Source organism: Xyrauchen texanus, chromosome 12, assembly GCF_025860055.1.
Source record: "Xyrauchen texanus isolate HMW12.3.18 chromosome 12, RBS_HiC_50CHRs, whole genome shotgun sequence".
NCBI classification, from domain to species: domain Eukaryota; kingdom Metazoa; phylum Chordata; class Actinopteri; order Cypriniformes; family Catostomidae; genus Xyrauchen; species Xyrauchen texanus.
Window position 1 is genome coordinate 27,351,511 of NC_068287.1, and position 25,516 is coordinate 27,377,026.

A 25,516-nucleotide genomic window follows, 5' to 3' on the forward strand; every position below is an offset into this window, starting at 1 on the left:
AATCCTGACTACTTTAGATGCATAAGCACTCCCAGAATTCATCATGACCAATTGTGCTATCATTCTCTTTCTCAAATGCTGTCATTTTGGATTGCTTCTATTTGTTCTTAATTTATTTGACTAATTCTTAAATTCTCATTGCACTGGAGTTTGTCTGTCCTTCCATCTTTCTTTGCGTGACTTGCCTCTGTGTCCTTTCTGGTGTCCTTCATCCCCTCCAAACCCCCACCCTTCCCTGTCTCTAATTCCCTGCTCACATGTCTGGCTTAGTCTAGCACTGCACTTGGAACATGGCTGCAAACGGCACAAGATTAATCCAGGATTCCCCCCTTACAACTGGTCAACTCTAAATGCTACTGAACCAAACTGGACAATTCTGTGGGTACACATATTTACTCCCAGAGAATAGTGACTGCTATACTATTGCCTCCTTTTCCAATAGGTTATAAAGCAATCTTTATCACTGATGAATTAACTGTGTTTACCCAAGGGAATGAGGTTTACATCATTGCCCTTAATAGTGTATCATTTATGTATATGTATTGCTTGTGTGACGAAAAGTGAAAACACATCTTAAAATCTGTGGTAATGTATCCAGTGGTTGCATTTATAGGTGTCTTGATTCACAGAAAGACGAGGCAAATCAGGACAGTTCTCATGCAATTATAGACAAATACAAACAAACATCCAACACAAAACAAAGTCATCATCCACATACAGACATTTACATAAACACAATCCAGATGATCATAATATACATAATAACGTTTAGAAAAAAAACATTCTCTGAAACCATAATGGTACGGAATGTAATGTCTCAAAATCTCTCAAAAATAATTCTTAGTGAAAAGACAAATTGGAGTTAGTGGTAGATTTAAATAGTGTGTTGCCAAAAGTTATAGATGTTTAGTTGAAAATACAGATTTGTGTACACCAGAGTGTTGCAAACACCATCCAATGAATACAATAATCTTAAGTAAGCCAGAAAGTCAACTGTGTATTTTAAGACGCAAAAATGTTATTTTTAAAACTTTTATTTAAAGGGGTGGAGAAGTACAGGTATTTAGCGGATAGGTGCCTTGAGGGCAGCGTCTACTTCTTCTTCAGGCTGAAGGGTGTGCCACTGTGCCACAGGACGTCTGGGATTGGCTAGCATGTCTGACCAATGGCGCAGACCCACCCCACTAGCACCGAACCCGATCCAGCACTTCCCAATCGGATCGTTGCTTCCCAGTTTATCATAATCATAGACAGTGATCAGCACCTGGACCTTCTACAGAGACACAGACGAACAGAGATAAATGGGTGACAGCACATAAGCCACTTTGTTCTTTCTCATTATACTCAGTCTTAGATTTAATCATGACAGTAAATTTATCACAGATGCAAATAACTAACTAGTCACAGACCTGTCTCAAATTTTCATGTTATTAGTTGTTGTACCTGTATCTGACCGAAGGGAATTTCAAAGCTGAAGCTCTCATTAAAGTAGGGGTTCAGTGTGTTCTGCTTAACGGTTGTCTTCTTCTTCTTAATACGCTTTCCATTGTGTTGCAACACTATTTTCACAAAGGGATCTAAGAGAGAACATCCAGAAATAAAAATAAAAAGATTGAGAGAGAAAAGCGCTTTGTTATATGGATAAAGAAAGTAAATAAAAGTGTAAATGGAGACACAAGTGATAGCAAAACTGGGTAATGTTACACAATATGGCTGAAAGTATGTGAACACACAAACACACATCCATGTTGAGCATTTAATTTCAAAACCAATGACATTAAAATAGATTTGGTCCTCCTTAACAGCTTCCACTCTTCTGGGAAGGCTTTCCACTAGATGTTGCAACATGGCCGTTGTAATTTGCTTCCATTATTCAGACACAAGAGTATCAATGAGGACAGGCACTAATGTTAGTCCGGCTCACAGTCCACTTTCCAATTAATTCCAAATGTGATCAATAGGGTTCAGTTATGGGCTTTTTGCAGGCTAGTCAAGCTACACACCACACTCAGTAAACCATTTATTTATGGACCTCACTTCGTGAGCAGGTCATTGTCAAGCTTTAATAGTTTTCAACTTGCAAAATTTGACGCACATAATTCTCTAATATGCCATTGTATACTGCAGCATGAATCATCGTTTTCACTGGAATGAAGAAGCCTAACCAAACCTGATTTGAATTAGAAGGGCTGTCCACATACTGTACTTCTGGCTACATAGTGTTATTTGATTGCAATATGTAAGTGATTATGGCATATGTCAACATGAAAGACAAAATATGACAAATTATATTCCACATTCACCTGATAAACCACCCACATCCATCTTTTTGAGGTTCTTGGCTTCCATGATACAGACAGTGAGCTTCCCTGAGGTGGGCACATAGCGCAGGGAGATACAGATGTCACCCAGCTTTTCTTGCTGTTGGGGAGGAAGAGGAGAGCATATTGCTAAACAGCACCAAAAATCCACTATAGCGGTTAAACAAAATAAAACAAAGGAAAGCATTACCTCCTCTTTCTCTCCTCCAACCAGGTCTCTCCATTCATGTATGGGCTGGCCCAGATCTATACTGTTCATGGGGATTTTGATCTCTCCAATTACATCATGTTTACCAAAGCGGTCAAAGTCAAACACCTGCAGGACCAGGGTCTGTCCAGCTAGATCATTAAAAGGGATCTGGAAACAGCAATATCAAATTATATGATGCATTAAGGCCTGTTCAAATATTGACTGTTACCAAATACCATTTATGCAAAATGAAGGAGATTGTTTTAGAAAATGTCGAGCAAGGGCAAGAAGAATAAATTGTATGACAAATGGCCTGATGACAATACCTTGAAGATGAACGTCTCATTGAAAACAGGACACAGATTCTTGCGCTGGATTTTAGTCTCAAATTTCTTTTTCTTGTCTGGTAGCATATAAACTTTGACATAGGGGTCAGAGGTTCCACCTATATCCATGGCAGGAAGGTCTTGGGCTTGCAAAATGCCAACAATGAGCTGAAAAGAAAAAGGATGTGGATAAAGTGTTTGAAATCAAGTACATACAAACAGACCAATTTCTTTGTAAAGGCATACCAATGTATTTTGTTGATTTGTGTAAAAAAGATCTAAAAGAAAGTTCATGCAATCATGCAACAACAAAAAACTTCTCTTTTAAAAACATTTCTTAAGCCACGTCCACACTATACGTTTTTGTTTGAAATGCATTTTTTCTCTACGTTTTTGCCTTCCGTTCACACTGAGACAGCATTTTTGTTTAGCAAAAAAAATGCTATTTGAAATCTTCGACTTGACCTACTCCACTCTCTACCTGGAGGGGTAGTGTTACCCTTCCAGCTCTCCTTTTGCTTCCCTGCCTCTTTGGACCCTGGGAGAGTCGAGGGGAGGGAGAGAGAGGAGAGAGAAAAAAATGGCTCGCCGGTACCAAGACACGCTGTCTCCTAGTCCTCAGCCACTCCTCTGCCCCCTAGAGGACGACAGCCGCTCCTCCCCTGGCAGACGGTCATGAGTCATCCATCCCCTGGTGGATGCAATGGCTCCTCTGCTTCTTGGCGAACGGCAGCGACTCCTCCGTCCCCAGCAGATGGTGAGGACTCCATGACAGAGCATCCTTCCTCCTTCCCTGGTTTTGGCACCAGTGTAACAGATGCACACGATGGGAAATGAACCGGCGAGAAACTAAACCGAAAAGTTTATCAACATAAACTTTTAATAAACAAGTAAAAAAAAACACAACATAAAACTGGGTTCCAGCATAACACAAAACACACACATACACACACACAGACAAGACTGCTGCATGCATCTCTCTCTCTCTCACTGGCGTCTCCGGCTTGTCCTTATCCCCCTCCTGGCTGATAAGGACAATTTAGCACTGCGCGTGCGTCCTCATGGCCCGGCTATGCTCTCCTCCTCATCAAAGATTTTGTATATGTTTTAGCTTGGACAACAACTTTTGGAAAACGACTGAAAACAGCAGTGTGGATGGAGAGTGTTTAAAAAAGGAAAACTCTGTTTTTGGATGTACCCGGATTAATGTGGACATAGCCTTAATATGTACTCACAATTACTGTGTACGTTATTAGGATCCATACTCAACCCAAGCAAAAATACACACCTGATTTTCAGTGAAGTTATAATCCAGAGAGTACTCCAACTTTCCATAAAACTCTTTCTCACCCTCGGCTTCTCCCTCCTTATTTTGTTCCTGAGGGATGAATATTTAAGAATGAATATGGGCAGTATAAATGTGAAGTACTTTATAGGCATACCTATATATACATACCTGTATAGGCATACCTATAAGTCATAAGTTACCCATCTCTTTTTCATATATAAATTGAAACCATAGTAAAGCATTCACTAATTTGACAAAACAAGATCTTCCACTTCAGTTTTGCAGTACTAAATAACAAATCTCCTCCATTCTCTGTAAACATTTTGCCTTTTACAATATATGCTTTGCACTCCCACACTCTCTTACCTCTCCTGCTTCTTCCTCTCCCTCCTTTTTCACCCTTCTGCGTCCTCCCTTCCTTTCTCTGACTTTTTTTGCTTTCTTCTTCCCTCCCAAGCACTTCTTATAGATGCAGAAAGCAAAGCAGCCTACCAAGGCAAGCACAACCACAACTATGGCTCCAATAGCCCACATGGGCACTGTACAATGGAGAGAGAGAGAGAGAGAAAAAAATATATGGAAGGAGGGAATAGCATAAAATAATACCCATCATTTCATTTCTGTTGGTAAAAATACATAAAACTTCTTCCGAATGATCATGTTTTTAGTACATTGCCTAAAATAAAAATGATACACTTTGTGCTAAATTGTTAAACTGGATGGATGAATGGATGGTGGGCTGGGCTAACAGAAAACAGACATAGACTGAACTTACTTCTGATCTTGTGGTCTAAGTGGATGGATGGAATAGATGAAAACATGAAGGATTTACATGAAGAGTGGAAATGGGGGAAAATGAAATCACATAAATGAACTGCACAGTTTGAAGGGGGTGTGTGTTCTTTATTGATAATTATGAAGAATTATGTATGATTTGATTAGTCAAGGAGGTAAATGCCACAACACACTTACTTGGTAAGTGCCCAAGCTCATTAAAAAACTTGTTCTTCATATTTATAAAGTTATGGGAGTGATGAGAGGGAGGGGGCAGGGGAGGGGGTTTAGGCTCCTCCTCTGGCTCCGCTGCCCTCCGCTCACGATGCTGCATGCTGACAAATCGCATGGCTGATCAGCTAGGGAAATAAAACAGACTGTTATTATCCTGAGATAGCCTACATTGTGTTCAACTACTATAAATGCCACAAATTCACCATCACCTTTTTGCTCATTTTAAATGATCTGTCATTGCCACAAATTAATTTGTAAATGTACAAATATTCCATGCAATCTCTCAATTAATATACGGACATGCATAAAATTATACAAGAATTAGTCAAATGTGGTTTAAAATAGTTTTAGGTGGAGTACAACATATCAGACTGCAGATCATGTCAATTAACCAAAATTATTGCATGTTCATTACTACCCATATTTTTTTAGATCAGTCTATTATCCTCTCTAACATCCATTTATTTGTCCTCTTTTTGAAAACATATTTCTTTTCTATACCATTCACCACCCCGACCACATTATCCCTGTCTATCCCTCCACACCTCTTGCCTCTTGGTGCCGTGACTTTTGATAAAGTGTAAACTCTGATTCAATGGCCCTGTATGTGTGTCATTAATCCCTTTGCCATTGTAGCATGCAAAATCACAGCTATGCATGCTTAATATCCATTTGTGCCCATACATTTATGTAAAAACAACACAAGTCTTTATATATCTTTCTTAGATATACCCTACACTAATACATGCCTAATGTTGACTAGACACATAAAAAAAATAAAGGTTGTATCTCCGACCCCCTTCTCTGCTGAACTGACCTCCTACCACTCCCAACAGATGCATAATGAGATTAATTGTAAAAGCTAATCCAAAAATCCTTGGGTTTAAGCAAATTAGGAACAGGGCCCTCTCCTTTACGCTTTCCTTTCACACTTGAGTCTACAATATTCCTGTCTCATCTTGACCCTCGTATAAAAGACTTCAGATTGTACTTCCAATAGCTACTGCTTTATCTCTGAATGCATCTCATTGCATTTGTGTTGAGCAGCAAACAATCTGAAGAGCAGTCATGGGTTGTAAGTAGCTGCAATTAACTTGTTAAATGAGGGCAGCACCTGGCGTGATGATTCTCTTCTTGCAGCTTGTTTACCCCTCTGCCACATAGACATAACCCATTCTGTTAGTCACAGTAAAAATGATTTTTTATTTACAGAGCAGGGTTTTCCAACCAGGGAGTTTGTGAGGTTCTTATAGAAATGCTAATAAATAAATAAAATATAACATTTCTAAAAACATACGTACATATAAATTTGTTTATATATAAATTAAATGTATGTAAAAAAGAAACACACCATCAAAAAGATAACACAAATTGTTTTAATTATTTCCAAATAACAAATATTCAAGTAATTAATTTAGGTCATAAGGGTTTGGCTGAAATAGGTTGGGATCCCCTGGTCTACAGACAATCCCAAAAGGTCATCTTCAGATCAGAGAATGCAAGCATGATGTCTGTCAAGCATTGACTATCACAGTCAAGATGGCAGCCAAAGAAGATAAAAAAACTAGATACTTTTTCTCTTGTAATCTTTTCCATAAAAAACAGACACTGTAATCCGAGAGTGCAGAAACACATCATTCGAGTCACCTATAGACACAACTGCCTTAATCTGGCTAAAGTAGGCCTTTCACCCTGTGCGTCACAGAGTATCAGCCGGCGTCATTCAGGCTTGTTTTTTCTTTCTTCATCTCTACTTTGTCCACCAACAAGTAGGACTGCTGTATTTTATTGTATTTTTGCAGTTGTACCCTTTCATTGAAGAACAAGATGCTTAGTAGGCTACACATTTACACACATAGATATGCATCAATTTAATCAAGAAAACCTCATATGAGATGTTCTCAATAAGGGCTTGAGAGGCTTGCTCTTATACAGAATGTAAAAACAAAATGTAAAAAGCAGCAAAACAAAATACCCTAGATTGTGAATGTTAACTTTGCCATTTGTCATAGTTTTCACAGAAATGTACCACAAAATGTGTTTGTCCATTGACTGAGTACACCGTAAAACTGTTTTGTTAGGTAACTTATAAAAATGTGCTTCATGTAGTAACATCTAAATGAACAGATTTTATTCAAATAAAAAATATTATTTATTATGACAGGATCAATCTGACTTCCAATGAGTGTAGTAGAAATAGAAGTAAAAATAACTCTTTACAGTAACAACTCTCATATTAAATGTTTACAGTGTGGCTGACAAAAAAACATGTCCATAAACTCAACTTGTTACCACTTAATTTAAGTTTTTCCACCATTTTATTCACATTTTAGTTTTTTATATATAGTCCTGCAGTTTGCCTAATTTTAAATGACAAATATTCAATGTAATCTCTCAGTTAATGAGCTCATAAAAACGGCATGTATAAACATTATACAATATTAGAAAAAGATTGTTTAAAATGGTTTTAGGTGGCACTGCTGACATGTCAACCACATGACAACAAGCTTTAGAGTTGGCTGTTATTTACAAGAATAACAAGCTCGTTATGTAAGTAGACCCGAGAAGATAATAATCAAACTTACCTGATGATTTCCAACGCTCTTATTTTGGATGGAGACCTCCGCTTTGTTTTGAGAGGACAGTGACACATCAGCCCACTCACACTGTTCTAACTTACTCGCTCTCTCTCTCTCTCTCTCTCTCTCTCTCTTCTCTCTCTCTAAGTGCATTTGGACCGCCAAAGCCCTCTTTCACTTGGATTAATCGTTCTCTCCCTTCTGTTCGTGTGTATGCTTTAGGCTTTCTCGTATGGCAATTTTATTTTTATCCATCTCGTTTGCCACTCAGTTTACCAGTTTCCCGATATTCCTTATAATCTCTTGCATGGTGTTCATCCCATTCTAATTTCCAATATAATTTTTGTTCAGTGACCCCCTCTGAAATTGATTAGTCGTTGGCTCACTGTACCGACTGTCCGAAAACCCTGTTATTTTCTTTATTTTTTAATTGATTTCCAATTTTGATGTAAAAATGTTGATATTGGTGAACGTAAAGCCTCTGTTGAACAACAGGCCCTCGGATTTGAGTGATTATGGTCGATGTGGGATTATGCAGAGGCAAGAAACAACCCCCATGTGGTAAAATAATCCCATCTACTTTAGTGCAGCTATACTCATTAGGAATACAGAGACTATTTAGCTGGAGGCGGAGCACTTTTATTAGTTTATCTCCATTGCTAAAACACATCGACACACAAACCCAGCAAATACACAAAATATTGCACTGGTGACACATCAGTGGGATCAATTCGAAACAAATCAACAAGGGAGAATTTTGGAGGTCAATCTGTACTGTTTTGCAGTTATAACACATCATAGGATCAGATGGGGGATGATTCCCCCCTTAAGAACAGTGTCCATTTAGTGTTAAAATGTAACACGTTTACATACAAATGTAGCATATATAGAATCATTATGCCTATATCAAAATTTGTTGTAACAACAAAAACATTTATATTATGAAAGGGGGCCATCTTGCCCCACCATTGGACCCCAGCTGTCATCTGATCTTAACAGAATATATTATCTATAAATTCATTTTTGAAACTAAACTGGTTAATTTAGTTCTCAAACTGAATGTTTCATAATGAAAAATCAAAATACAGCATCACAGTCACAGAGAGGTATCTGAAAGGTTAACTCATTTATTCCTTAAATCATATTTTTGATCAATCATTTTTTTTTTTTTTAGATTAAATGTTTTTCCACCCTTTTAAAAAAAACTGTAAGTATGTCATATGACTTTGCAATAGAACTGAATGATTCCACCCAGTTTTAGTTTATGATTACATACACATCATACACATTTTGTGCAGTCATACCTCTGTCACACCCTCCTGCCCCCCACCACACAGAACACTCTGAAATGTAGGCCTACACACACACTCCCTGCCTATCAGAATTTAATGGGATCTGTATGTTAATCATATGTATTATGCATTTATCCAGAAGGAGGTGTTATTGTTGCAATGTTAATAAAGAAGTCTAGTTTGCACCAGCAGGGATTTCCTGCTTAAGTGATTTTATGGCAAGTCGTTTGGATATTTAATCATGTGCAGGATATGAATTATAGATACCAACAGTTAAGATTTCATCCTAATTCTTGATATGAGGAATATAATTACTACAAGTGAAAGTAATATTTTTTTATATCAGTAGCCTAATTACATTTGCACTAGTATTTGCATTAATTGTTGATATAAAAGATAACTTAATTACTTGCAGAAATACCCAGTCTTTGTGCCAAAAAACTAGTACAAAGCATAATTCTTGATATCTGTAACTGCATTTTCAATAGTAGTATTTCACAATGATCTATCTGTCTTTCACTCCAGTTCCTTTTAAAATTCCAAATACATAAATCAGCAAATTGAAGATATCGAAATTGAGCATTTTTACTAGTTGTAGCCTAGTTGTTGATATCAGGTATGGGCATTCACAATTGTAAAATTGTATTAGTGATATAAAAAAATAATATTAAGTGCTTGCTGATATATTTATTTGGAATTTTAGCTTGCAAGAAATGAATTATAGGAACATAGGCGGCCTGTTGTTCGTTAAATTCAGTAATCTCATTTAACAAGGAAAGAAAGCGGCTGAATGAATTAATGGTAAAAGTGACTTATGACATTGCAATGACATCAGGGTGTAATTAAAACTTGTAATTATTTTTAGGCTAACATTGATCTTTTTGTATAGCTTGATATATTCATGCACAGCAGTTCACAAAAGTTTCGATATGCTTTGTTGTCATTTGCAGTGACATGCTTAAAATGCTTTAAAGCTGAATTCTCTTAGTAGACATGCAGATTTACATGCAGAATTAAAGTTAGACTTGTTATGTGCTTAATCAATGGTGTAATGATTCACTCAAAACACATAAAAGATGCTAATTTACCAGTGGCAGAGCTAGGGGGTGGCTGTGGCCACCATGGACCGAAGCCTGGCCACCCCACTCGCAATTGCTGTCTTAGTAATTTTTTTGGCACAATTAATTTATTTAGAGGTGAAATCATCTCTGTACAAATGTAACTTAACATGTGTGCACACCAAGGTCACCAAACCTCTCTGTCCCGGATGACATTGTATCCACTCACCCCCCTTTCCCCCACGGTCCGGTGCTATAAAAATGCTGCCCAAACATTTCGGTGCCACCACAAACTGATTGCTTGCTTCTGCCTGGTCACCCTTTTGAAAAACTCCTGGCTCTGCACCTGTAATTTACTGCCACCACCAGTAGCGGATTTAGGCATGACCGACATGGGCAGTTGCCCAAGGCGGCATCTTGTGGAGGAAACCCCCAATAAAAAAACTTTGAGAGAGTTCTCATTTAGAATCACTGAATTACAAAAATGATCACTCAATGAATAAGTAAACAAATATGAACAAATCATTTTTTATTATAGCTTTAGACGCTTATTTGACCAAATTATAGTCTTGGGGTTAAAAATATGACTGTCCCTCGAAAGCGAATCTCAGAAAAGGCCTGTGATGAGGCGCTATCGGAATGTGAAAGCGTCTTTCAAATCCACTGATAGAAACCAACCCCCGGGGCGAATTGCGCGAGGATATGTTTGGTTGTTAACATTCTGAATGAGCGAATCATAAAAGCTTTGTTCAGATGTCTGAGATCTAGGATGGGGCGGAGGCCACCGTCCTTTTCCGGGACGAGAAAATAGCGGCTGTAAAAACCCGCCTCGCTCATAGAGGAAGGAACAGTTTCTATAGCGCCCTTCTCTATCAGTTCGAGCACCTCGGTGCATAGAACATGTGACACATCTTTCCCCACTTTCGTCTCGACCACCGCTGAAAAGCGGGGTGGTCTGCGAGCGAATTGAAGTGAGTAACCGGGTTTTATTATGTTCAAAACCCATTTTGGCATGTCAGGGATTTTTTCCCAGTCTTTTGCTCCCACAGATATGGGCTGAATGTTGGCTGGGGGCGTGTCGCAGTGACGTATGGGCCCCACTGGCAAATTGCCTTGTACTAACACTGAGTTTACAGCTCCCAGAGGCGCAGGTGCGCGCTGTGTTAAAATTCGCGTATATTTGAACTGCCTGGCGTTCCATACTGAGCAGCAGTGTTGAGTGCCGAGTGCAGGGGTGCGTGTGAGCTTACAGGCACGCACGCTATCTCCGTAATGCTCGCATCGTGAGCTGGAGAAAATGTTTGAAACTGTATAGAGTGTTTACAGGTGGGGGTGCATACATTGTAATAGGCACGCGCGCCACTTTCATAAAGCTTCCCGCTCTTAGCGGGGAGTTTCTTGGCTCGCGCGTGCCTATGCTTGCAGCATGAGACAGAGAACGGTTTGAAACTGTATGTGCAGCGCTTATGGGTGGGGGTGCATCTACTGTAGTAGGCACGCGCGCCACTTTCATAAAGCCTCCCGCTCGCGGCGGAGTGTTTTTGGCCATGCATACAGTGTTTGTAACTGGGAATGCGCGCTTTAGTGTGGACACGTGACCCCTTAGTAACACAGGCAGAAAATGTGCTAACACTGAGCTTACAGCTCTCAGAGGCGCGGGCGCGCGCTGAGCAGCTGTGTTGAGTGCCGAGTGCAGGGGTGCGTGTGAGATTACAGGCACGCGCGCTATCTCCGTAATGCTCGCAGCCGGAGAAATGTTTGAAACTGTATAGACAGTGTTTACAGGTGGGGGTGCATACATTGTAATAGGCACGCGCGCCACTTTCATAAAGCTTCCCGCTCTTAGCGGGGAGTTTCTTGGCTCGCGCGTCACATCTGTGATGCTCGCGACATGAGCCAGAGAATTGTTTGAAACTGTATGGGCAGCGCTTATGGGTGGGGGTGCATATACTGTAGTAGGCACGCGCGCACACAAGGGACAAAAGTGAAAACTAAGGAATGCAAAGGTGACAAAAATGGCAGACAAAGGGCAACAGAGAAACAAGACAAGGTATATGTAACAGCATGAAACACTCTAGCAATAGAAGCCATTGTGTTTTGGAAAATATCACAACAGTTATTGTATGGAGCTGGAGCTGTTTTCAACTTGGAAACTATCTTTAGATAGAGGTGATTTGGCAAGGTGTCACTTTTTTTTTTTTTACACCAGTGCAAATTCTCTGGGTAGTTGTCTCAGTTTCTGTATAGCCACACATTTTGGCTACACACAAAAATATAGAACATTACCCTTGTTGTGCATTTTATTGAACACATGTTTCATTTTTGTGACAACATGCCATAGTAACAGGTCATAAATAAGATATAGTCCTTGTGACAATTGCCTCGTGTCTCTAGCCCCAGTCCCCAGTCTCCCCAAAATAGTCAGGTTACAATGACAAAGCATTTCTGTACCAGTAGGCTACATGAACTCTCATTCTGAATCAGCATCAAGTAATGGTATCAGCATTTTCTCATTTATTTCATATTATGGAAAATATATTTAAGAGGGTTAAGATGTTTTTTCTGTTAAAGAAGGTGACCAATAAAAATTGTTAACATGCAAAAACAATACTAATATGCCATTAACAAATGCAATACAAAAAGTTGTGAAGCCTGAATTGTTGAGATATGAGGACTATTTCTTAGTATGTCCGGGGACATGATTAATAGCGTACATTTTTAAGCGTTATTTTTTGTATAATTAATCGCACCGAATTAATGTGTTAAATCGATAGACCTAGTAAAACTATTATTTATGTTTAATATATAAAACAAATGCATAAGGGAGCAATAACTAACAGCCCAATTCAACAAGAATCCCTTCAAAACCTGATGGAACTTTTAGATTAGTGACTAATTATAAAGCTTTGAATCGAGTGACAAAGCCCGATAGATGTTGTATAAGATGTAAAATATATATTTATGTCTTATAAATGCCCCCGACACTTGAGAAAGTAAGAGAAGGACATTTTCTCTCAAAGACAGACTTGGCTAATTGATTCAGGGCCTCTGCCCGTTTCCCAAAAGCATTGAAGTGGGCTGCTTGAAAAAGCTTGTACATTAACAAGTGCTCTGTGTAAATAACTCAGTTATTTAAATTCGTTTTGGGCATTAATATATTATTCTGATGTTATCGTAATTCTATATTTCTTAATATTAGTTTAATATTCTTAATATTGTGTTTATTATATTTTGGAAGTTTACTTAGCATTCTTAGTTATTTAACCTATGAGACCTTTATTTTGAAAGACCGCTTGCCGGAAAGACGAACAGATCGCTCGCGCACACAGAGCGCGCATACAAATAGATTGTTGACAGATGGAGACGCGGCACCATGCCGTCACGGATTCACGGATCTGAATTCTAGTATTAATGTCAGCTTTTTTTTTTGTGTATTTATTTTTAGCATCTGGATGGAAAGTAGTACAAGGTATACATCATGTATATTTATGCACTTGTATAATGTTACATAGCATATCTTGTCTTTATAATTGTTTTATATGTGCTTGTTTCATTTATAAGTAATTTAAGTTGTTTATGATAAATGTTAGTATTAACTAAATTCTCTGCAAAGTCTCTTGAAGAGCGGAGACAGTTCATAAAGGATACTAAGCTGTGCTACGGATGTTTGAAGCTCGGTCACAGTGCCAGAGACTGTCGTTCCAGACATAGCTGTGATACCTGCAAGGGAAGACATCCTACCTGCTTACACGGTGACAGCTTCATTAGAAGGGTGAAGTCCTCCCCTGCCCAAAGCCCAGAGAACACACAAGAAAGTGTTGTGATGACGTCTTTAAGTGTAGAATCTGGATGCACATCTGCTAACACCTCAATGATTGTGCCAGTGTGGTTGTCCTCACAAAATGACCCAGCCTCTAAGAAACTCGTCTATGCTCTGTTAGACACACAAAGCGACATTGTCTTCGTTGAATATGCAGTAAGTCAATGTCTAAAGGTTGAATCATGCCCAGTGACACTTTGGCTCACTACCATGGTTGGAAGAGATTAGTTGATATCAAGTGAAAGAGTTTCTGGTCTTCGAGTCAGAGGTTTTAATTCTACGGTAATTCTCGATCTTCCCCCTGCATACACTAAGGAATGTATCCCGGTGGATCGCGCCCACATCCCTACCAGTGAGACTGCCAGGTGTTGAAAACATCTTGCTCCTCTGACAGACAGAATTCCTCTGCTTCAAGACTGTGAGGTTGGTCTATTATTAGGATATAATTGTCCCAGAGCTTTAGCACCCAGAAAAGTGATTCTTGGAGCAGACAATAAGCCATATGCTGTTCGCACGGATCTCGGATGGAGCATCGTGGGCCCTTCCTTGACACATTATGAGTCACAAAGTGGTGTTAGCATGTGTCACAGAGTATCTATTAAGGAGATTTCGTCTGTAACGCCAGCTGATGTTATTAAAGTGCTGGAGTCAGATTTCAAGGATACTAAAGAAAACACAAGAGTGGTGTCTCAAGAGGACATTGTTCTTGAATAAACTGGAAGAAAACATAAAAATGAATGAATACAGCCATTTGGAATTGCCCCTTCCATTCATGAAAAGACCCTATCTTCCAGATAATGAGCCTCTTGCTTTCATGAGACTTCAACATCTAAAGCGGAGATTAATTAGGGACCAGGAGAGCAGAGAGCATTATGTGAAGTTCATGGAAGATGTAATAGAGAATGGTGACGCAGAAAGAGTCATTGATGAAAGAAAGAAAGGAGAAAAATGGTACATCACGGGGTCTATCACTCGAAGAAGCCAGGGAAATTACGCATAGTCTTCGACTGCTCTGCCAGATACAAGGGGTCTAGCTTGAACGATCATCTACTTACAGGCCCTGACTTGATGAACAGCCTGACTGGCATTCTTTTGTGGTTCAGACAGTATCCAGTGGCCTTTATGTGTGATATTGAGAGGATGTTCCACCAGTTCCATGTTGACAAAGCAGATCGAGATTACTTACGATTTCTATGGTGGAGAAATGGAGATTTCGACACAGCCTCAAATATTCCGCATGAGAGTACATCTATTCAGTGTCTCCTCGTCCCCTGGATGTGCTAACTACGGACTAAAGCATCTTGCAAGAGAAGGTGAACATCTGTACCCCCTAGGTTCACAATTCATTATGCGAGATTTCTACATGGATGATGGATTCTCCAGTGTTGAATGTGCAGAGAAGGCCATCTAGTCTGCGCGAGAAGCTCGCCAGGTTTGCGCACTAGGAGGTTTAAGATTGCATAAGTTTGTGTCCAACAACAAGGCAGTTTTGGAGAGCATACCGCCCTCTGAGTGTGCTGTGGACGTTACAGCTGTCAATCTGTCCCTCACTGACCAGCCTTTGGAAAGAGCCTTGGGCATCTACTGGCAACTGGAACATGATAACTTCAGATTTGTGTCAACCTAAGGGACCAGCCAGCAACCCGTAGAGGCATACTGTCTATAGTGGCCTCATTGTTCGACCCCCTAGGGTTTCTTGCACCATTGTTTCTCAAAGGAAAGGCTGTTCTGCAAGAAATGTGCAGAAATGGCATGGGCTGGGATGATCCTTTGCCTGATCAGGGTTTCCGTGGGGCATTAAAAAGCATTAAAAGTCATTAAATGTATTTTGCGAAAATTAAGGCCTTAAACAGCATTAAAAAGCATTAAATGTTATTCCTACAGGCATTAAACATTTTTGATTGTTTTGAAAAAATTATATTATCAATTTATTTTGAATATAGCCTTTACAATTAATAACTTTGATTTGCTGTTGCAAAATATGTTCATTGGTGTGATAAACACGCGGATCCAGTTTGGTAATTGCCTCCGGCTGGTGCAAAATTGACATAACGCTGGATGTTTGGACAGCGGCGGGCTGGGACCTGGAGGAGTTAGAACAGAGAACATACATTTAGTAAAGTGCAAATTCCAGCAAAAGTGTCTAGAAGAAAAATAATTTCTTAAGGACATGGTTGCTTACATGGTTGGTTGTCAACATGGAGCCGTTAAATCTCATATGCAGTCCGACAACAAATAGGCTGTAAAAGGCAGACAGCAATTAACTATCTCAAGTTACTTCGCCGTAAATTTGAGCAGCGTTTGGTTCCAATGCGACGCTGCAGGCAGAGGTGCAGCACCACTCATACGCATCAAATGAAGGTGTTTCTGAGTTGTTCCAAGGAATGTTTCCTGATTCGCAAATAGCCAAATCTTTCACATGTGGAAAGGACAAAACCAGCTACATTTTAAAATGTGGACTTGCCCCATACTTCAAAAATAAACTGATTTCGACTATTAAAAATGCAGGACAATTGTGAACTACTGGCTTCTGTAGCCTCAGTCAGGACCATATACAGGATCTACCTTGATGAAGAGAGGAGCAAGAGAGAGGGTGCCTCTTTGGAAGAGGAGCTGGAAGAACTGAAAAAGAAAAGGGATGTGTTGATGGATGCGCGCCAGCCTTCAGAATGATGTCGATCAAAAAGCTGAGCAGGCCAAAAACAAATCTAACACACTCATGGGTCAAATTATTACAAAATCTAATACTAGGGGGAGATACAGAGACAAATGAAATGAATTGAAAAATGTTGAGTCAGAGTTGGAACTAAAAGTGAGCGAACAAATGCAATGGATTAATTCTCTTATTTACACAAATTTAAAACTGTGTTCTTTCTATAGCACTTGAATTTTGCATACATTAAGTTCCAGCCTTAAAAAGTTCAGAGTTTTTCCTTCACTGTCCAGACTGATAGAATTTGGGGTTATAGTGGAAGGAGGTTACGTGTATTCGATGGAGGTACAATTTACACAAACAGAAACATAATGGCATAATGGCCCTCCAGCTGAGCGTCGACCATTATGTAGCTGGCCATATAGCACTCTGCGGGGTAGTCGGCATGGAGGCATTCTTATCACGTGGCCCAGCCACTGCAGCTGGCGCTGGGTGATCATGGCCTCAATACTTCTGCAGTTGGTCTTTACAAGTATTTCAGTGTGAGGCATACGCTCACGCCATGTAATTCCTAGAATGCGCTGAAGGCATCTGATATGGAAACGCTCTAAGGACTTAATGTGACGGCTATAGGTTACCCAAGCTTCACAGCTATAAATGAGGGTGGTGACACAGACCGCTTGATATACAATGACCTTTGTAGAGAGATGAAGGTTCTTGTTCTCAAATACTCTGCGCCGAAGTCTACCAAAAGCAGATGAGGCCTGTTTAATCAGGCTCTGGATATCGCTGTCGATCCCACTATCCTCTGAGAGAATACTCCCCAGATATTTGAATGATGACACTACTGACAGTTCTTCACCACCAACAGTGAAGGGGGGTAGAGTGGATGGGACACTGGTACTCTAATGGCAAACCACTTCTGTCTTGTTGGTGTTGACAGTCAGCCCCATCCTGCCGTACGCTCTCACCGCCACAGCAAGGACAGACTGGAGATCCTCTGGAGAATGGGCCACAAAAGCACAGTCGTCTGCATACTTCAGCTCCAGGACACGCTCTCTACTGAGTTTAGTGGTTGCGTTGAGCCTCCTAATGTTAAAGAGATTGCCATCTAGTCTAAAGTCCACTGCCACACCACTGCTGCTCTCAATCTCATTATGGAGAACCTTGGTAACACACATGAGGAAAATGTTAAAGATCATTGGTGCTAGCACACACCCCTGCCTCACCCCTGTGCGTACAAAGAAAGGCTCTGACTTTTGTCCACTGATGGTCACCCGAGCAGTCATCCCATCGTGGAACTGGCGGAAGATGTTAACAAATTTATTGGGACAGCCAATCCTGAGGAGGACATCCCATAAGAGCTCTCTTTGCACAGTGTCAAAAGCTTTGGAGAGATCGACAAAGGCCATAAACGGGTCCTGATGTTGCTCCCGGCACTTCTCCTGAAGCTGCCAGACTGTGAAGATCATGTCAACCGTACTCCTGTTCCTCCGAAATCCACACTGCGATTCAGGCAGCATTGACTCGGTGATGTTACTGATGAGTCTCTGATGCAACAACCTAGCCCAGAACCTTACCAGCAACAGAAAAAAGGGATATACCCCTACTAATGCCGCAAATGGCCTTGTCACCCTTGTTCTTATAAATGACAATGTTTAGACCACTGCGGTTGTGTCAGTTGCAGTGAATGATATGTTAAAGGAAGAAATGAACCTTGCAGATGCAGAGGCATATTTCTGAACTGACTCTCAAGTGGTGTTAGGTTGTATAAACACGCGTTCGTCGCAAATCGAGTTCTGAGAATTCATCACAGTACAACTCCTCAACAGTGGCGATACATTCCCTCAGATGAAAATCCAGCCGACTATGCATCATGAGGTATGAGTGTTAATGATCTTGTCACTTCCAGCTGGTTCAGAGGACCGAACGTCTTGTGGTAAAGGCAAATAGCTCCCCCTGTGGATGTTAACACACAACTTCCAATTGGAGACCCAGAGGTCAAGAAGGCTCAGTCACTGAACACGCAAACGGTACAGTATTCCTGTTTATCCAACCGTCTTACAAAGTTGTCCTCATGGTCCAAAGTCATCCAAGCAGTTGCACATTTACTTCGAGTCAGGAAGGACAAGTCAAGTGACCACAGTACAGTGGCAGAACGTGAGGATGTTAAGTGCATCATCATCAAGGACTTACAGAGTCAGATGTATGCAGAAGAGATATCCTTACTCCGTAAGGGCAAGCAACTCTCATGCAACAACAGGCTATGCAATCTAGACGCCTTTGTCGACCACAACGGATTGCTCAAGGTTGGAGGAAGGCTTTGGAATTCTTCTCTCCCTAACTCCATTAAATATCCAGTAATAATTCCAAAGGAACACCATCTTACAATCGCTGATTGTCATGAAAAAACTGAACATCAAGGAAAAGGCTTCTCTTTACCTGTTTCTGTTGCAGAGCCATCCATATTGAGATGCTGGATGATATGACCACGGACGCCTTTATCAACAGCCTGTGTTGTTTCATCGCTATCAGAGGAGCAGTTTGTCAAATAAGGTGCGACCAAGGGAGTAATTTCATTGGAGCTATGAATGAGTTTGCTAAGGCTATGAAAGAGATTGACACCAATTGTCTAGTAACGTCCTTAGCGGGAAAACAATGTGACTTTGTCTTCAACGCACCCCATTCAAGTCACACAGGAGTTTGGGAGAGAAGTGTTCTTCGTTCCACTCTGCCCTTATCTTCTGGAAGGCTTGATGATTCTTCCCTTCGGACCTTCTTCTACGAGGCTATGGGAATTGTAAATAGCCGACCACTCACAGTAGACAATCTGAATGATCCTAAAAGTCCTGAGCCCCTTACCCCGAATCACCTGCTCACTTTGAAAACTACCCAAGCTCAACCACCCCCTGGCAAGTTTGTTAGAGAAGATGTATATGCTCGCAAGAGATGTCGCCATGTCCAATACTTAGCGGAGCAATTTTGGGGCCGTTGGCAGAAGGAGTATGTGTCTAACATTGCAACAAGACAATGCAGGCTTACACCAAGAAGGAACATGCAAGTTGGAGATATAGTCTTGGAGAAGGCAGACGATCTGCCCAGGAATGAGTAGCGCTTGGCAAAAGTTATTGAGACTGGTTGGCAAGGATGGCTTGGTGAGAAGAGTGACGATTTGCTTTGGAGACAGAAAACTGGGGAAGGATGGTAAACGTCTGAACAAACCTTCATTAGTTGATCGCCCAGTGCAGAAGCTGGTCCTGCTGCTAGAGGCAGCCTGAACTTCCTAACATATCCTTTGATTTATGCAGTTCAAAGTACAATATGTTTCAGTTTTTCTTTTACATCTAGCCTTAAACATGGGTGATTTATTTTAGAAATCATTCGTGATTAAAGGTTGAGATTTGTAGTCACTCATGATTTGGTGGGAATGTAAATAACCCTCAGTTATTTAAATTCGTTTTTGGCATTAATATATTATTCTGATGTTATCGTAATTCTATATTTCTTAATATTAGTTTAATATACTTAATATTGTGTTTATCATATTTTGGAAGTTTACTGTGCACTCTTAGTTATTTAACCTATAGAGACCTTTATTTTGAAAGGCTGCTTGCTGGAAAGATGAACAGATCGCTCGCGCACAGAGCGCGCATACCGATAGATTGCTGACAGATGGAGACGCGGAACCATGTGGTCACGGATTCACGGATCTGAATTCTAGTATTAATGTCAGCTTTAAGTGAATTTAGGCATCTATTCGCTGTTTGTTTTTATTTTGTATTATTTTGTATTTTGTTTTGTGTATTTTTTTTTTTTAGCATCTGGTTGGAAAGGAGTACAAGGTATATCATGTATATTTATGCACTTGTATAATGTTATATGCTATATAACATTATACAAGTTGTTTTATATGTGCTTGTTTCATTTATAAGTAATTTAAGTTGTTTATGATAAATGTTAGTATTAATCTCGTAATTTTGTTGCTATATAGTCTGCTGTTTGTTTCATTTATATGTACGTGAATTATTTACAAATTCCAATAATGTTAATTAATCTGTTCTAGCTCTTACGGTGTTGTGAAGGTGTTGTGAAGGTATTAAGGACAATAAACTGACAGCATCGGTGAGAGCGAATTTCCTTGATTCAACTGGGCTGTTACACTCTGGAGTCCTCATACAGCCTTAAGAATCAAATCAAATCAAATCACTTTATTGTCACACTACCATGTACACAAGTGCAACAGTAGGTGAAATTCTTGTGTGCAGGTCCGAGCAACATAGCAGACATATACCAATTACAGTAAACAACATACTTACACAACACAATTTACATATCAGATGTACACATACTTACACAACACAATAATTATATACAATGTACAGTAAACAATACACACAATATAGAATACACAATATACAATACAATAAGTAAAGAGTATATGAATATATATATATATATATATATATATATATATATATATATATATATATATATATATATATATATATATATATATATATATAAGTAGTTGTATTGAGGAGAATATGTTGACAGTCCAGTGTGAGATTATAGATTAATAAAGTGCAGTGCAAATTATTGATCGTGAGAGATCAATTGTTCAACAGTCTGACTGCTTGGGGGAAGAAGCTGTCATGTAGTCGGCTAGTATGGGTTCTGATGCTGCGATACCGCCTGCCTGATGGTAGCAGTGAGAACAGACCATGACTCGGGTGGCTGGAGTCTCTGATGATCCTCCAAGCTTTTTTCACACACCGCTTGGTATATATGTCCTGGAGGGAGGGAAGCTCACCTCCGATGATGTTTCTGGCAGTTCGCACCACCCTTTGCAGGGCTTTGCAGTTGTGGGCGGTGCTATTGCCGTACCAGGCGGTGATGCAGCCAGTCAGGATGCTTTCTACAGTACTACTGTAGAACCGTGTGAGGATGTGGTGGTTCATTCCAAACTTCCTCAGCTGTCTCAGAAGAGGCGCTGATGAGCCTTCTTCACAATGGCCTCAGTGTGGACGGACCATGTGAGTTCCTCAGTAATGTGGACACCGAGGAACTTGAAACTGCTGACTCTTTCTACCGGTGCTCCAATGATGGTGATGGGGCTGTGTTCTCCATCTTTCTTCCTGAAGTCCACTACAAGCTCCTTGGTTTTACTGATGTTGAGGGAGAGGTTGTGCTCCTGACACCAGCGTGTCAGAGTGTGCACCTCCTCTCTGTAGGCTCTTTCATCATTGTCAGTGATCAGACCTAACACCATCGTATCATCAGCAAACTTAATGTTGGCATTGGAACTATGTGTTGCCACACAGTCATGTGTGTATAGTGAATACAGGAGTGGGCTGAGATCACAGCCCTGAGGGGCTCCAGTGTTGATGGTCAGTGATGAGGAGATGTTGCTGCCTATTCTAACCACCTGACGTCTGCCTGACAGGAAATCCAGGATCCAGCTGCACAGCGAGCTGTTTAAGCCCAGAGCCCGGAGTTTCTCATCAAGCTTGGAGGGCACTATTTTGTTGAATGCTGAGCTGTAGTCTACAAACAGCATTCTCACATATGTGTTCCTTTTTTCCAGGTGGGAGAGAGCAGTGTGTAGTGTAGATGCAATGGCATCATCAGTGGAGCGGTTGTTGCGGTAGGCAAACTGCAATGGGTCCAAAGAGTGCACCGAGCGGACTGAGCGAAAGACCTCTCTGGTAAAAGCAGAGGTGGTGGTGTATGTTTTATGATCAACAAATCATGGTGTGATCAGAGGAATGTACATTTCATAAAGTCTTTCTGCTCTCCTGACCTGGAATATCTCATGCTTATGTGTCGACCATTCTGGCTACCAAGGGAATTCACAGCGGTCATCATCACAGCTGTGTACATCCCCCCACAAGCCGACACAGACCGGGCACTCAGGGAACTGTATGGGAGTATAAGTGAGCAGGAAATCGCACACCCTGTGGCTGCGTTCATTGTTACCGGGGACTTTAACAAAGCCAACTTCAAAACAATTGCTCCAAAATACCACCAACACATAAAGTTCAACACACGAGGGGACCGGGTTTTAGACCATTGTTACTCTCCTTTCCGGGATGGCTACAATCCCTCCCCCGCCCCCCATTTGGCAAATCGGACCACAATTCCGTTCTGCTTCTGCCCGCGTACAGGCATAAACTGAAACGGGACGCACCCACCCTCAGAACGATCCAGTGCTGGTCGGACCAATCAGACTCTGTGCTACAAGACTGTTTTGATCACGCGGACTGGGAGATGTTCCGGTCCGCCTCTGATGACGACATCGAGGTTTCCGCTGACAGCGTAACGTGTTTCATCAGGAAGTGCGTAGAGGATGTTGTTCCGACCAAAACAATACGGATATACCCCAACCAGAAACCATGGGTTAACGGCGATGTTCGCGCGGCACTCCGTAACACCATCAGTGCAGCCAAACGCCAGTACAGGCACAAGCTTGAAGGTCAGTTCAACACCACTGACTCTAGAAGTATGTGGAAGGGAATTAGCATCATCACGGACTACAAACGGAATAAAGACTCCGCCATGAACATTGCTGCATCTCTCCCGGACGAACTTAATACATTTTATGCTCGTTTTGAGGACACCACCCTCGCGGAGAGAGTATTCGCGGCTGACGCTACAGAGGTTGGTTCACTCTCCGTCTCTGTTGTGGATGTAACCCGATCCTTCCGACGGGTGAACATCCGTAAAACCGCAGGCCCAGACGGCATTCCGGGCCGTGTCATCAGAGCGTGCGCGAATCAACTGGCTGGTGTTTTACGGACATTTTCAATCTGTCCCTCTCCCTGTCTGTAGTCCCCACATGCTTCAAAACATCAACCATTGTGCCTGTACCAAAGCAAGCCACAATCACTTGCTTAAATGACTGGCGTCCTGTTGCTCTGACCCCCATCATCAGCAAATGCTTTGAGAGGTTAATCAGAGATTACATCTGCTGATTACAAATCTGATTACATCGATTTGGTCTTACTCTGATGAGAACGGCGGCTCTTTTTCCCCTTTTCCTTCTGCGTTTCCTCGGCCGAGCAGCCCGGACAAAGGGCTCCGCCGGCGTGTTTGTAAACAGCGGGTCGGCGTTGAGGAATTTGAAGTCCGGTTTTCGATGTGTAATTGTAGAACCAATGTCCAAAAGCGTTTGTCTGTCGTAAACAATAAGGCAGACAACATCCAAGACAAAAAAACAAAGAACTGTAAACAAAACAAACAATAAACCGCAGTGTTGTATCGGAGCTTGCAACGCAGCAGCCATACTTGGCGCCATCTTGAGTCGCAATCACACAGATTTATGCAGAAACCTCCAACACAATTGCAAATTTACACCTGATACAATGTAAATACCAATAGCTTCACTTTATGGTCATTTAATATCAGTATGCTTACATTTAAATATATTATTATTTTTAACCGACAAGGGTAATAATAATAATAAATGCATAAAATTGTTAGACAATATTGGATGAACAGATAAATTAATAAGTATACAAATAAAGTTATTTGTGGACTAGTTGGTTACAACAAAGTGGTGGGATGATTGTTGCAGATAACTGTAAAAATTACAATCAGAGGGAGAAGTGAAAAGTCAATAATTTGCTGCTGTGTCTAGCCTACAGTATACTGGCTTCCCATCCTCTTCCTCTCTGACACCTAAGGGTGCTCTTGCGTGCACCACACATTGTGTAGTACCGCATGTTGAGTATTTTGAGCATTGCTATTACCGTCATCACAGAGGCATAATTAGCCTAATACGGGACCGGTGTGTAGTATCACGACCCAGCCCCGCCCTCCGCCCTGCCACATTCCTTCCTCGTTCTCTCAGGCTGGGGAGCCCCCGGCCTGACGTACACCCCCCCCCTCTTTCCCTGGGGGAGGGCGCACCTTCTGTGCTGTCTGCCGGCAGGTCATCCCCATCTACCTGGACGAGGGAGGGGACAAGGGGAGGGAAACAGAAATAATTAAAATGGGGGGTACTTCCTGTAACAGTGTAGTACCCCCCAAACAACTGTAAAATTTATAAGAGGATAAAGGCCAACGCAGAGCGACAGTGAGAGAGAGAGAGGAGAGAGAGATGAAAAAAAAAACTCTTACTCGCCAGTTCTCCGATACGCTGCAGCTTGTTCCTCGGCCACTCCTCCACCCTTTATCGGACGACAGCCACACCTCTCCGCGCAGATCAGAGGCAGTCCTCCAGCCCCTGGCGGACGGAACACCCCGCCGCGGGTCACCCCCGCCCCTGGCAGCAGTCCTCTCGCTCCAGGCGGTCGCCAGTGAGCCCCTCCCCGCTCGCGGTTGGCGGTCTTCAACCCCGCCGTGTTTCAGTGGCCGGTAGGCGACTCCTACGCCCCTGGCAGTGGCCCTGACCGCTCCAGGCGGTCGGCTAGGAGCCCCTTCTCCCCACGCGGTCGGCGGCCATCGTCCTCGTTCAGGCGACTGGGCTCCTCGTCCCCCGGCAGATGGCCGCGGATGCTCCGTTGGGGTGGACGGTAGTGGCGAGAACTCTACTACGGCGTATCCCTCCTCCTTCCCGGGCTTCGGCACCAGTGTAAAGCAGTTAAAGGATGGGCAAGGAGGAGGCGAGAACCGGCTTGACGATATAAATCAGATTTTAATGAGAAACTCAAAAGACAACATAAACACATATGATGGACATGTCCGCTAACGATCTCTCTCTCTCTCTCGCACGGCCCTCTGCAGTCAGCCTTTAAACCTCACGGAGGCATAATTAGCCTAATACGGGACCGGTGTGTAGTATCACGACCCGGCCCCGCCCTCCGCCCTGCTGAAAAAACCTGCACTTAACCCCACACAGATAGAACAATACCAGTCTCTCTCATCCCATTCATGGAAAAAACACTTGAAAGTGCAGTTTTCATTCAGATCTCTGCCTATCTCTCACAGAACAAGCTGCTGGATGACAATCAGTCAGGCTTCAAAAGTGGACACTCCACTGA

General features: G+C 41.6%; 1 protein-coding gene across 2 annotated transcripts; it reads right to left on the minus strand.

The window, feature by feature from the left end:
• Positions 1–597: 597 nt before the first annotated feature.
• Positions 598–7,838, minus strand: LOC127652916 (synaptotagmin-2-like). Of its 2 annotated transcripts, XM_052139370.1 has the most exons (10): positions 7,719–7,838; positions 5,098–5,258; positions 4,901–4,915; positions 4,492–4,664; positions 4,126–4,215; positions 2,838–3,005; positions 2,512–2,679; positions 2,304–2,421; positions 1,444–1,577; positions 598–1,273 (listed from the first exon to the last, which is right to left on the minus strand). In XM_052139370.1, the coding sequence occupies exons 2-10, from the start codon at positions 5,246–5,248 to the stop codon at positions 1,064–1,066; spliced, it is 1,227 nt and encodes a 408-aa protein (XP_051995330.1). In that variant the 5' UTR covers positions 5,249–5,258; positions 7,719–7,838; the 3' UTR covers positions 598–1,063. The 2 variants fall into 2 exon arrangements, with proteins under 2 accessions (XP_051995330.1, XP_051995331.1); XM_052139371.1 differs by lacking the exon at positions 4,901–4,915.
• Positions 7,839–25,516: the final 17,678 nt, after the last annotated feature.

Bases quoted from the DNA above. Each gene is read 5' to 3' on its own strand.
- LOC127652916 (XM_052139370.1), bottom strand. From the start codon at position 5,248: ATGCGATTTGTCAGCATGCAGCATCGTGAGCGGAGGGCAGCGGAGCCA. The intron at 1,578-2,303 runs GTGAATGTGGAA...GTTCTCTCTTAG, and splicing joins GGATGTGGGTGGTTTATCAG to ATCCCTTTGTGAAAATAGTG. The intron at 1,274-1,443 runs GTACAACAACTA...GTGTCTCTGTAG, and splicing joins TTCCCTTCGGTCAGATACAG to AAGGTCCAGGTGCTGATCAC.